The 13,131-nt window shown below is 38.0% G+C and overlaps 1 protein-coding gene across 2 annotated transcripts in view; it reads left to right on the top strand.

Annotated features, from left to right (window-relative positions):
- Positions 1 to 13,131, top strand: part of LOC136415189 (acanthoscurrin-1-like) — a 62,088-nt gene that overhangs the window by 48,662 nt on the left and 295 nt on the right. Inside the window, exons 2-3 of one of the 2 annotated variants that reach the window (XM_066399653.1) lie at positions 8,890 to 8,913; positions 12,911 to 13,109. In XM_066399653.1, coding sequence (XP_066255750.1) covers positions 8,896 to 8,913; positions 12,911 to 13,109 — 217 coding nt within the window. In that variant the 5' untranslated portion in view covers positions 8,890 to 8,895. Of the gene's footprint in view, positions 1 to 8,680; positions 8,914 to 12,910; positions 13,110 to 13,131 lie in introns of those variants that run through there. The other variant, XM_066399654.1, reaches the window with a different exon arrangement.

The following is a 13,131-nucleotide window of genomic DNA, read 5'->3' on the forward strand; positions in this document are numbered from 1 at the left end:
GTTCCTCGTTCCCTCTTTTCGCGTCGGGGATGCGTCGTGGAGGCTGCTGCTGGATATGATCGAAAGACCTGCTCCTAGGCTGCCGTGACAGCGTAATACACTTGTAAATTGAGACTTTATTTACGAGCAGTTTAGATGCGAATTTTAATGTCCCCCTCCTTTGTTTCGCTTTTCTTTTCACTCGCGGACATATTTTTAACTTAGTTCCAGATTACCTAAGTCTCGTTTCTGCCGCAAGACAATTTTTTAACTTCTGGGTTTATTGGAGGCAGCTACGCCTCTGTGACACTCTACAGACATATATCTCTCTCGAATGTCCTGCAATTCACCCTCGATACTCCCTAATGCCGAATTAAGCATTCTTGGACTCGATCCAAGTGATTTCGCAAAATCCTGAATAGAAGCCGTTTCACTTGTGTGTATGAAGTGTATCGTGGGGAACCGGAAATTTGGTCGTATGTCTCCCTCCCTTTTCAACTGCTTTATTCGAAAATTGTAAAGTGCGATGCAATTTTGTCGCGAATTTTTCCTATATGGACTCTTCAGCCAATAGGAAGAACTGATATGGCAATTATTAGAATGCAATTTTAAATTTTTATAGGTCTCCAGTTACGGGTAGCATATGAATTTCCGAACAGAGAACATATTTGTAGTTAATATGCAAAAACTGTGTGCACCGTGCAGCTGAGTATTATGCGAGTCATGCCTGATATCTTGTTAGTGACTGTGGCTCATTAACCTAATTGCTCCTTTTAGACTCAATATTATTTTCTTATGTTTTAATGTATACAGTAAAGTCCACATACATTTTTTGAGATACATATCCAGTTCATCTGGAAAATTCAGGGAGGTAATATGGATTTTGCAGTCATAAATAATGCCGCTTCCGGGGCAACTTTTAATCCAAAAAGGATTAACATCCATAATTTTTTTTGGGAAAAGTCCACTTTTTATAGAGATTTCGATCGCCCTAAACCTCCTCTCCGAGCAAGTATTACAAGTTTCACATTAGGTAGATTGAAGGACCAAACTGTTACGTCACTTCTTATGATTCCTATGAAATTTTTCAATGGAGTTAACACGGAACACGGATAGTTAAAAGTTCTGACTTCTAATATGCTACTAGGGCCCAAATACCAATAAAAACTGCATTTTATTCTTTGAATTTTTAATGAAATTCAGTCTTCCTAAAAGGATGAGCTGCACCCATATTACACTGAATTTCGATAATTAAAGGGCTGCAATACAATTTTAATGTCATGCAGATACAAGAAAAGACTCGAACTAAAAAAGCAACAGCTTTACAATATATATCTAAGGGTGGCTTACTCATTACAAGAAGCTGGATTGCCGCGTGCCTAAAATCCCCCTTCTAGTTGTCCAATTCCACACTTCACAGGAACATCTTAGGAACTCAAATATTGTCAAAACACCCTTCTATTCTCTGTAAAATTAGCTACTACACGATCGTTCCTTGTAATCGGCAATCCGGAACTCAGAGTCCCCTATTCGAGCAGTATAATTTAGGCCTCAAATGTATTAAGCAGTTCTTTGACATTGAAACTGAAATTTTCAAAAAAAGGCGAGAAGTACCTACTTTTTTCCAGTTTTCAAGCTGATATCTTAGGAACAGGTAGAGTAACTGCCCTAAAAAAATAGCTTGAATTAATCGTCGCGATGCTATGACCCTACACAAACGGATTTGCAAAATCTCTCATCTTTTCTGAAATACAAGGTCACATTAGCAGCTATTTTTTGAATTTTCAAAATTTTAGGCAAATTAAAACTTTCTAAAGAGCACCTTTTTGTCTCGAGCAACCACTCGAATGATATCTGCAAATTTCTATAGTCCGAGCCTCCTCTCCTAACGGTATTTTTATCGTAACCAAGTGGTAAGTAAACGACCCAAAAAAAATGGCAAATATTGGCATGAATCATGGAAAATTTTTGAATACTAACTTCCCATACAGAGAGGCTATAGGTTCTCGATGACCTCACCTGAACTTGGGTAGTCCTCCCCGTTTACAGTAGCCCAAATTTGCATTTCGCAGGGACGTTTAAGAGATATCAAATATTGATGAAAATTGTGTAATTTTAGGAACTCCAAACATTCAAAAGTAATTGAATATAAGATTTATTTTCTGCGGGAAACAATTTAAGTTTGGAATTTTTATCGTTTACGCAAAAACAGGTACCATGAATATGAAGTAAGTAATAAAATTACAATATGGAAATTTGCAAGTAAATCTGCTTCATGGCTATGCCACTGGTTACAGTTGATCGCAAATACAATGAAATTGAATATAAATAGTTGCAACATAAAACAGACAACTGAAGAAATTAAGCAAAAAATGGGATTCAATTTTGAAATGTGAATAAAAGTCGACACATGGAATAAATGAATTTAAAAAACTTAACCATTTCGGGACAAAGTGACTGTGAAATCACTTTCCGTACGGGCGCAAGTACGCTTGGTTCATCAGTGTCCTTTCGGCAATAAAATCTGAATAATAAAATTTCAAATCATCTTTCAGAACTATCAAAGTTGCCGTAAAAAACAAGTTAAAGAAGATAGGACAGAAATGAAGATGAAGGAAGTAAAAACTTCAAAATAGCAATTTGCAAGTAAATTTCCAAATTAAATTGCCATCAATGGAATATTGCAAGCAGATTCGCACAAATTTCCATTCTGCAATTTTATTACTTCATATTCATTGTATTCACTCCTGCGCAAGAAGAATGAACAAATCGAATTATTTTCGCAAATTTTAATAGTCCAAAGCTCTTTTTGCAGCAATATAATTTTGACACTTTTCAGACACAAATTGCTGCAACGTATGAATCCAAAAATTCTTTAACAGCCCCATCAATTCTATGAAATGCATATTTTAAATGTCTTATTTCCCCATAGGTATGGAGGACCTACTAGATGATTATAGTTTTAGTTTTAATACAATTTAAGAAAATAAAAAGTGTTAAATCATCCAGCGATCTTAGTTAAATTTTTGAAAAATACTAGCTTCCTCTATGAAAGCACTACTGGACACATGTAGTGTAAGCTACGAGAGTCCAAAGTTTCTAATTCTCGAATTTGAAATAGTCCACAAATGCATTAAGCACGAGCCTCTCAGGATTTCAAATTGAAATATTGTTAGAACTGTTTTCAATTACTTGCAATTTCAGGAAATTAAAAACTTCTAAAGAGTTGCGCTTCTCGAATGAATACTGTTACGGTTTCACGACTCGAATGACTCCAAAATGCTCGCTTTCAACGTAAACAACATTTATTAACTCGACAAATAGATACTACAATTTTCCAAATAATAGTCCACTTAATAACTTTTTCATCACTAAACACTTGAATATCATTTACTACATTCGATACGTTCTTATAGCTGCACTAGTCTTAGACTAACCCGCTCTTCTTAACAACAACTCCTTATATAGCTAAAGATCCTATGACTAAAAGGTTTCACAAGTTTCTGGAAAACATGCCCATTAACATGAACAAACATACCAGAAGATTCGACGTAGATAAAAGAAAGCAATAAATCACTTAGTCGAGCGCGCTACGATAAACTTTTTTCCTGCCTTTTACCTACGGCGGCTGCACGCCAGCCGCAACAATACGTACCTAATAAGGGTTTGGATAATTCAAAATTTCCTCTTCGAGCAGCATACTTCTGAAATTACGTAGATCAAACATAGGAACCAAAAATTGGTAAACGCTCCCGTTCATAAAAAAAAAACATTTTGTCTTGGGACAACCTACACACTCATTATTTATTGGGACAGATAGTCCAAATTTTCCTCCAAAATGGCAGGGGAAGTTGGAAATTCCTTCGACTCCTTTTTTAATAAAATCTAAAGTATCTAAAGAAATGAGCTTCTCGAAGGATCCATAATCTCTCAGGTTACTGCATAGTCCAAAGTCTCATATTCGAGACGTAGAGTTTTAACACTACATAGATTAAATTGGAGGACTTACAATGCATCTAACTATATACTATATGAAGAAAGGGAGAAGGGGCAAAGCTGCTCACGGCATTGGGCCATGAATGACCACATGTAGTCATTTCCTGAAATATGTTCAACTCAACTTTGTATTTTTTTGTAAATATGGACCAGAACGGCACTTCTCAGTACAGCGGCTCGGTACTGGCGTTCAACTTTCGCCTTGAAAGCTGCAACTAACCTCTGATGAAAATCACGTTAAAAGCTAAATAATCAGAGCCCATCTCAGCAAAAATTTTAAAAAATGTTCTATCCTTTGTGGGTTTATTTGGTTACAACTGTGCACTTAGCGGCACAAAACGTTTCAAGAAGTGAATTAAGGCTTTGAGGAAAATTACACAGACTCATGATTTCAGCATAAAGTCTAGACTGGAGATATATTCAGTAATACTCATGGTAAGCACCTGCTCTTTCTCTCTGCATTTGGCCACACAGGAGAAAAAGCTACAGCTCCAAATAGCACTCCTTTAACGTATAAAGGCACAAATAAATTAATTTAACCCCGGGTCTCTCGCCTTTTGTATGCCCAAATCAACTTATTTCTCTAAAATGTTGGAGCCGGAACTCTAAACAGCGGCTGATTATCACCGGAGCACCTGTCATATTTCACTCGGGGGGCGTAATTTTTGCTGCCCTAGCTGAGGGATTAAGCAGCGCTAATCCAGTAATCTTCGAGCTGGCTTTGTTTGCGGACCTGAAAAAGAGCTACGCGTTTGTTTGCCTCGAAAAACTGATCCTCGTTATTTATCTGTCCTCGATCGTTCATGGGTTTTGTTTACGGGATTTCGACGACCCTCATAAAAGCCACCTCGATGCCATAAGACGCCTCTAAGCCATCGGTCAGCTCTAACGGCCCCTCGACCAGTCAAAACTTTATTATTATAGTAATTACCGAAATTGTACTCCTTTGAATGCCCCCAGAGGGCTGTGATTATTTCTATATTTATTTGGACTTAATGAAACTCGAGCCCAATAATAACAACGATTCTCCAGAGGTAGTTTTACTTTAGCTTTCTTACCGAAAACATGAGAGTTACAATTTGGCTTTGTTTGTCTCAACTGCAGCTGTCCGCGGCAAAGCTTGAAACCTCAGAAGTAACCCAGTGCTACCCTTCTCCAAGTTCAGAAATCTACAGTAGCTACTTCCAGCTAGCCCAGTCGGTTAATATTACTAAGCTGAAATATAAGGGAGATAAGATCATTTGGAAAGCTGACCATGCGCACTTAATCACAACTTCTTCATTCCTCTGTGGGACAGCATTAGAAGTGCATGAGGTTTTGATGCCTAGAAGCCCCGCCCCTTCAATTCCAGGCGAGAAAAAGGTCCAAATTGTAGCCAAAAAGAACAACGAAACTGGAATTATTTCTGATGCTGAGCGTCGTGGCTATTCCTTTTCCCATTCTTATCGCATGGTGCGAGTTTTCATGGGCAAAGACGCTGGTCAATTGTACGCATATTTTCGTTCCAGAAACGTGGACAGATTTACCATTCATGCCAGGGCTTTGCACGTCATCATTGTGGATTCCTTCAATACCCAAATCGAAGAGGTTGCCGAGCTGCTTGCGTACTTATGGAAACGCTTCCAAATCCTCAATGGAATCGCTCACGTCCCATGCTCTCCTCTATACAGATCTATTATTGCTATCTACAAACCGTTCCTGGTGGACTCCAACGGAGGGTTCGGGCAAGTGCTACTGCAGCCTTTAAGCGACATTAAGCAGAATCCTTTCTTAATAAGGAACAGCGTGACTGATCTTAATGGCTATAGCGTACGAGTGTCCATGTTTAAAAGATTTCCTTCTGCAATTGATCACCTGCCTCTTTTGATTCGAGACCAAAGGATCTACGCCAAAGTAAACGGACCTTTCTATGGAATTGATGGGATGGTCCTACATGAGCTCAAACGCTTCTTGAACTTCACCGCAACTATGAACCTAGACCAAGGATGGTACGGAAGGGTGGGCAAGAATGGAAAAATATATGGATCCCTAGGCTTGGTGGCGGCCAGAAATGCAGACTTCCAAGCAAACGCCAGATACATGCAAAATTATGATGTTGGATGCTTGGAATTCACCAGATACTTTATATTCGACTACTTGAATGTGTTGGTACCAAAGTCCGAAGCAGTCCCCAAATGGCTTAAGATCTATCGAATGTTCCTCCAAAAGGTAAATATGGTGGCCATGGCCGTTTGGTCTCTATGCTGCCTGTTGAACTTGTTAATGCAGCCTGAAAGAGGTGCAGTGAATGCCATTACTGACATTTACTGCATGTCCATAGGACAACCCCAAAAAGCCCTGATTAGATGCAAAAACATCTCAAGCAGGAGGATCTTCCTGAGCGGCTGCTACATATCCTTTATGATTCTCCTGCCTTTATTCACTGCAGAATTGATTAAGGCGTTCACGAATGTAGATTGGCATGCAGACATTAACAACTTGGAGGAGTTGGAGGACAGCGGATTGACGATCAAATCGTCGCTAAACCCATTCAACCACAAATCTGAAAATCTCTCCCAAAAACTCTCGCGCAAGGTTGATCAAGACTGGATCAACATCAGCGCCATAGATTTACTGGTGAAGACCAGGAAATTTGCTGCTTTGGAGAGGCTCATGGATGCCAAGCTTAAGATTGCGGCAACATACACCAACGACAACAAAGTCCCCTTGGTGCACATCATCCCCGAATATGTCTCGACTTTCTTTATGGCCTACGTGGTACCCACAGGGTCGCCATATCTGCTAACGATTAACAGGGTTCTAATGGGGATTACTGAGGCAGGTTTGGAGAGGAAGTGGTACAATGATTTTGCGAACGCTCTTGTAGCTGAAGCCAGGATGAAGCGAAAACGAGGAATTGGGGAGGATAATGGACCCAAGCAAATTAATATGATTGATATGCGAGGATTGTTTTATGGACTGTCTACGGGATATGTTTTATCTACTGTGATTTTTATTGTGGAGTTGTTTTGGGTTAAGTCGAATTTGGTCTGAATCATTGTTACGCAAATAAAAAATAAAGTTAATATCGTAGCAGCGAATCTTTAATTAAAGATTGATTTAATTTAAGTGTGAAGTGGACAATTTCATTGGCATTGATCTAATTTTGTTAATGTTAATGTTCGTGAGCACCGATAAAATGTCTTTTCGTCTGATAGTAGCACTTATGCAGCAAAAAGTTTTACCGCACGCAATTCAAAGTGGCATGTGTCAGTGTCAAACCTGTTTTTGAGTATTTGGCGTTGACATGCGGGCAGTAAAACTTTTCACCCGATGTGTGCACGCGAACATCTTATCGCCTTCTACAATTACGGTAACACATGCGCGTTTTTAGAAAAATTAACATATGCAAAAGTGTCTTTATCGCACTCAATTACTGCCCGATCTCTGCTTCGCGTCGACATCATTCAGTCAACTTCAATCATCTGAATGTGGTAAAATATGAGTTTATCGCACGCTTCTTGCAAAAGTTGAATATTTAGGTCTATATATTCCTACATTGAAATATAAAAAAATAAAGTTTATAGAAAAATCATACGTATATTAAGCAGACACGGTTTTAAGCTGAATGAAGATGCCGCTGCTCCTAACGCTTATAAATATTCAAAAGAAATGGAAATAAGCTTTAAATATAAAGTGGTAATTATTTGTCTCACACAATAACTGCCAACAATATAACTGCCAACTACCATGAATAAAAATTGCATTAATTTTGAATTATTTTAATATACCTCCATGGTATTTGTTCTTTTTAATCCTAGCAAAAGGCAGGACTGGATTAGGCGCAAAGTAGGTATTGCTTAATCTATTATGTAGTTTCCTATCCCCTTTTTGTTTTGGAAATACCTACCTGTGGTGTACGAGATAAGCAAGTTAGAGTAGATCCAATGAATTGAAATGATCCTAAAGAGACTTCGATACTGGCAAGGGATTTGTTCAATTACGTGAAAATTGGTTTTTGACCTCAATACCAGGCTTCCAGGTCTTGAGAGTATTTCCGACTACCGAAAAACGTACATTTGAGATTGTTCAGCCAGAGCCTCTTTGAATCAAGATGATAAAGTTCATTCGATCCGGTCCTGCCTTTTCCCTTGTTAATCATCAAAATTTGGGAATTCCCTGCTTTTGGTCATCTGGTAGCAATCTTATAGTATGAGTAAATCGGGGAAATAAACCGGATATAATTGTTTATTTAGCCATGTGTTAACGCAATTTTCTTGGAATTGAGGAGATCTTCAACTTACAATTTTGAAACAGAATTTTCGTAGTTTTAAATTATTTAAATCGTAGCTTGTTTTGATTTATTTAACTACAATTTTCATGCAAGTCCAGTTTGAAGAACAAAAAATTAAGGAAACACACCATTAAACTCCAAACGATTGTTAACTACCTTTATTCTGAGAAGGTGACTTCCTTTTCACCTTTTAGAATCATTGAGAACGTTTAGGTCAATAGCTTTCGCTTTTCTTTATGGATCATCGGAAAACATCAGTGGAAGATCTCTCATCTTATCTCATAACACGCACGAAATCAAATGCAGACGAAAGCACTACCGCGTGTTTGCGCATTCCGGGATTCCCTGTTTTTGATGTGTTTACCTAAATAACAGCAAAGGCCTAGGTAGCAATTATCGAAACTCATTAGAATTCATTAGGTGTTTAGCACAACATAAGACTCGAATTGAAATGAACTTGGACGAAAATCCCAGCTGTAAAGGTCGGTCATCCGATTCCTTATACCATAAGGATTTACTCCCATCCTCCACCTTGGCATTACTTGGCCGTAAGTAAATATAAGCGAAGAGTGAGTACGTACCTGCCATTCATTAAGTACCTGCACAAGTGTTCGGATTTTGTGTGAGGAACGTCTCTGTCAGTTAGGATGAATAGTTTTATGAGAGTAAGTTGATTTTATTTAAAGTTTTGCTTGTTCATACATTGCATAAAAAAATTTACAAAAAAAAAATTCACATGTATTCACATTTTGCACAGGCATTTTTTCACGTTTCACACACACAGATGGGAATTTTTTTAAATAATATCTACACAGTGTGCACATTTTGAATATCATTGTTAAATTGGACACTCCCTACAGGGTGGGTCAGCAGTGCGTGGGCGGGGGACATAGGAGCAAAACGGTTGCAGTCAGAAAAGAATTGAACGCAAATAAATCCGGCTGATTACGATCAATTTTCGGTTGTCACTTTACTCAGCATGTCTTTCAGGAGACTTAATGCCGCGTAAATTCTAGAGATGAGACAGACTTTTTAGAGAATGGAAGCGTGAAAAAAAAAGGATATTTCATTCACTCATCCACTATGCTTTTTGCCATAATTTTATTCACCTTGCCATGTAATATACACCGAAATTGAAGGTAAAAAACTCCTCGGAATGCCACCGGCATAGCCCCAAAGGGCTGTTGTACTCACGTGAATTTTTACTTTAATAAATAAATTTTCTGCGTCTCCGAACCGACTGCCAATATACAATATGAAGGTTTTTGTTATAAAACTGAGAAAAACTGAAAGGCATACCGTTCGCGTTTGTTAAAGTACGGCAAACAAAATGAAGTGTTTTTTTTTATATGAAGAATAGGCCTTTTCTGTGTAAAAAGTCCCTCCCGTGACTAAACAGTAAAAAGCAAATTTTTGATTTAGATATTGATGTACTATATTGACTATTCTTAGGTTTTGAGAGGGAATTGAGAAAGTCGCTTTCAATATCTATAAATGTGCTTTTGAAATAAAGCTTCAACCTGCATCAAATACATTTCTTATTGACTCGAGAATCGCATCTCATATTGAGTAAATGCTCGCATAGTCCATTTAAGGAAAGACAAGAAAATGATAGATTCCTTAGCCTGAAAAAGTAAAGCACAAAACGCATGGGTCCTTTTGCCTATTCCGGTGTAGCAGGCCTTTTGAAGACAATAAATAATTGTCAACACAATGAGATGAAAGAATGCATATTGTTCGACATTTCGAACGTTACCTCCCAAGACGCGTTTCTGGGTCAAAACCCTTCGTCAATTGGGCTCGCTCATGTCAGGAGATTCGGCAAGAAAATAGGTACGAAAAGGGTCAGCAAATACTTAAAATAAACAGGCTCAGCTTCGATTTATCTTTTATTTAAAATAAATCTTCTATTACTTTCGAGCGGTACTGCAAGCGTTCGCACTCGGATGCATTTACCTGAAGTTAACTACGGAAATTCCTTGCCGACTTAAATATTCACAAGTATACGCTGTTTTCTGTATGGTTTTTTAGGCGCTAGAATAAGGGCGTATTTTATGCTGTACGGGGTGTCCCGAAACCGCGATATTGGAGTATATCGAATGCGACGCCCAAAATTTCCTCGCAGTTAGGTATTTCATGCAAACTTCTACGCTATACTTAAATCTACCCGTTTTTGAGATATTGCATTGCAAATATATGGCCGCTTTTTGCACTTCCTGCGACAGTAGCTTCAGAACTTTTTAAATTAGGGTGAAATTGACTTTCCCATTTTTATCTTGAAGTCCGTCTCATGCGGTGAACGAAGCGAAGCTAACGCTCACACTCAAATGATCGCTCAAGGTATTAAATTTTAAGCTTTGCTTGAGAGGCGCGTGAGTGCCGCTATAGTATGAAACGGTCTTAACTTTTCAAGTGTAGGGAATTTTAATATTTTAAAATCTTTTGTACGGGGTGTTCGGTTCGTCGCTGTAGATGTTTCGACTCGTGACAGCAGAGGCACATTGGCGCACTTTACTGCAAATTTACCCACAGATAGACCTACGAAAGGTGTTGGTTTTGGAGATATTTCGCCTCTAGTTTTCCTAAAAAGCTGCGTGCGTGCGGCTTCGAAAATGCCATTTTCTCCTACAGGAACGTGGTATGAAACCCGGCAAATTAATATTAATGTAAATTATCTCAAACCGTTCATAACCGCAGAATATTAGGAATAACAAGTTGCTTTATTTCACTAAATCATTATCAATTTCCCAATACTGGACAACTTATTCCTGCAGTCTCATAATAAACTCGACACAAATTATAGTCTAAGAACAACTCCGAGAGACTAACTTAATTTGGAGGTTTCCTCTTTGTCTACAATGTCGTCGCTTCCTTCAGTTTTAAATAAAACCACTAAAAGCAAAATATCTCCAAAACGAATAAGTTTTAATGCGGTAGGTAAAGGGCCTCTAAAATGTTCCAATTTGTCTGTCCTATTACGCGTCCAAATACCTATTTTGGCCAGTCAAACGCCCAGACTTCAATGTTGAATGGAGATTCTTCAAATCTTTTGATAAATCACGTAATACGTCATACCTTCGATAATTGCTTAGGCATACGTATTTTCCATATTGATTGGAGTCACCTGCCCAATCGTCCGAAGGAACAGGCTGAAAACGTAAAATTTTTAAAATAAATAAAGCAGGTAGATAGATACTTACCTAAGTAATTATCAGAGAGTTAAGCACCAAAAAAGTCTTGAGGATGTTGCTCCATTCAGCCTCCAAATGATAAAGATATCATGCATATAAAATCAATGCCAAATAAATATATACAATTTGATCAGCTTCCTAAATCGTCTTTTTAAATATTCCGAACAAAATCAAGGCCAGATTCCATGCAATAAAAGAGAAAAAGGAATTTTAGATGTATGTAGCGCCGCACGTATTCTTTTGACAAATTTAAAATGATAAAATTTAAAAGTTATATGTTCTTAATATTGTCTTCACAGAATTTAAAAGATGTTTATTTCAAATTTGACCTAAATGAGTACTTGGACCCCCGGACCCGAGGAAAATCCCCAAAAAAACACCTAGCCTGGTGTTGTGGCGATGGTGTAGGGTGGAATTCACCGAAGCACCTCTCCATTAAAACTCTCAGGATATGATTCCGGAACGTTGCCGTTTCTTTGGATCATTTCGACCTTCCACGTCTGCTACCTCTTTCTCCCTCCTTTAAGATTGGTTTCCAGACTCGTGGGAGGAGGCATCTATATAAATAAAACCAGAGAAGTTTTACTTTTATGAAAACAAACGATATGACTTCTCAATTGGTGGTGAAAAGTTTGGGAATAAAGATTTGCAAAGACGAGGATTGAACACTGAAACCATTATCTATCACCCTGTAGATGTTATCTGTGCGCACCCCAAATTTCGCCATCAAAATGCCCAAAAAGATGTTGAAGTTACTTTTGTAAATTTTAACCCTGAATTCAGGCTACGCGATGGGGTCGAAATAATAACTAAATAAATTTTACATTTGCATTTCCATTTTTCGACTTCTGCAAGTTAATTTAATTAGACTTCTGTTCTCTCTTATAAATCTTCTCGTGAACCTTTTTTATCAATTTATTGCTAAGTCACATCTGCAGAAAAAACCATTTGCTTTGTTACCAATACTTTCAGATGTGGCTGGGTTTAATTGCCTATCTAGTTGGGCAAAATATTATTAAAACCTCTGCGAGAAATCTCTTGGAAAAAAAACCCAAAATATATAATGGATAATGGACTAGTCTGGTACCTTTGTATAATGAAAACGAAGCAAGGCCAACAACTGACCCGACATGACCGACACAATAATCGTTTACTTACAACTACAAAATAAATCGTTATGTGTGTAAGGAAGGATTCCTTCACCTTACATCATCGCGTCTTCATGTGGGAAAACCTAACAAAATATTATTCTTTGTTCAATTCCTTTCTGTGCAAGCAAAAGCTGTAATTTAAATGATTTATCGTCTAATGTGTTGGATGATGGCCTTTGATTAAATTATTTTCTTACAAGTTAAGTTCTGCATTAATCTCCCGCTCTATTATATAAATACTAAACAGGATACGAAGATTTTGGAATTTGTATCACCTTGTTTACTTTTTTTAAAATTTATTTATTATATCTTTATTCCAGATCGCAATTTTCCTAACCCTCTTCACAGCCCTTGCTTCTTCACTGCCAACTCCTATCTTCTACAAGAAATGGGGTGGCTATGGAGGGGGCTACGGAGGAGGTTATGGTGGAGGGTGGGGTGGTGGCTACGGGGGCGGCTATAGGCCTGCCACAGTAATCGTAGTAAAAAAGAGCTACGGAGGATACGGCGGCCATGGAGGTAACATACATAAAAGACCAAC

Source organism: Euwallacea similis, chromosome 19 (genome assembly GCF_039881205.1).
Source record: "Euwallacea similis isolate ESF13 chromosome 19, ESF131.1, whole genome shotgun sequence".
NCBI lineage: Eukaryota > Metazoa > Arthropoda > Insecta > Coleoptera > Curculionidae > Euwallacea > Euwallacea similis.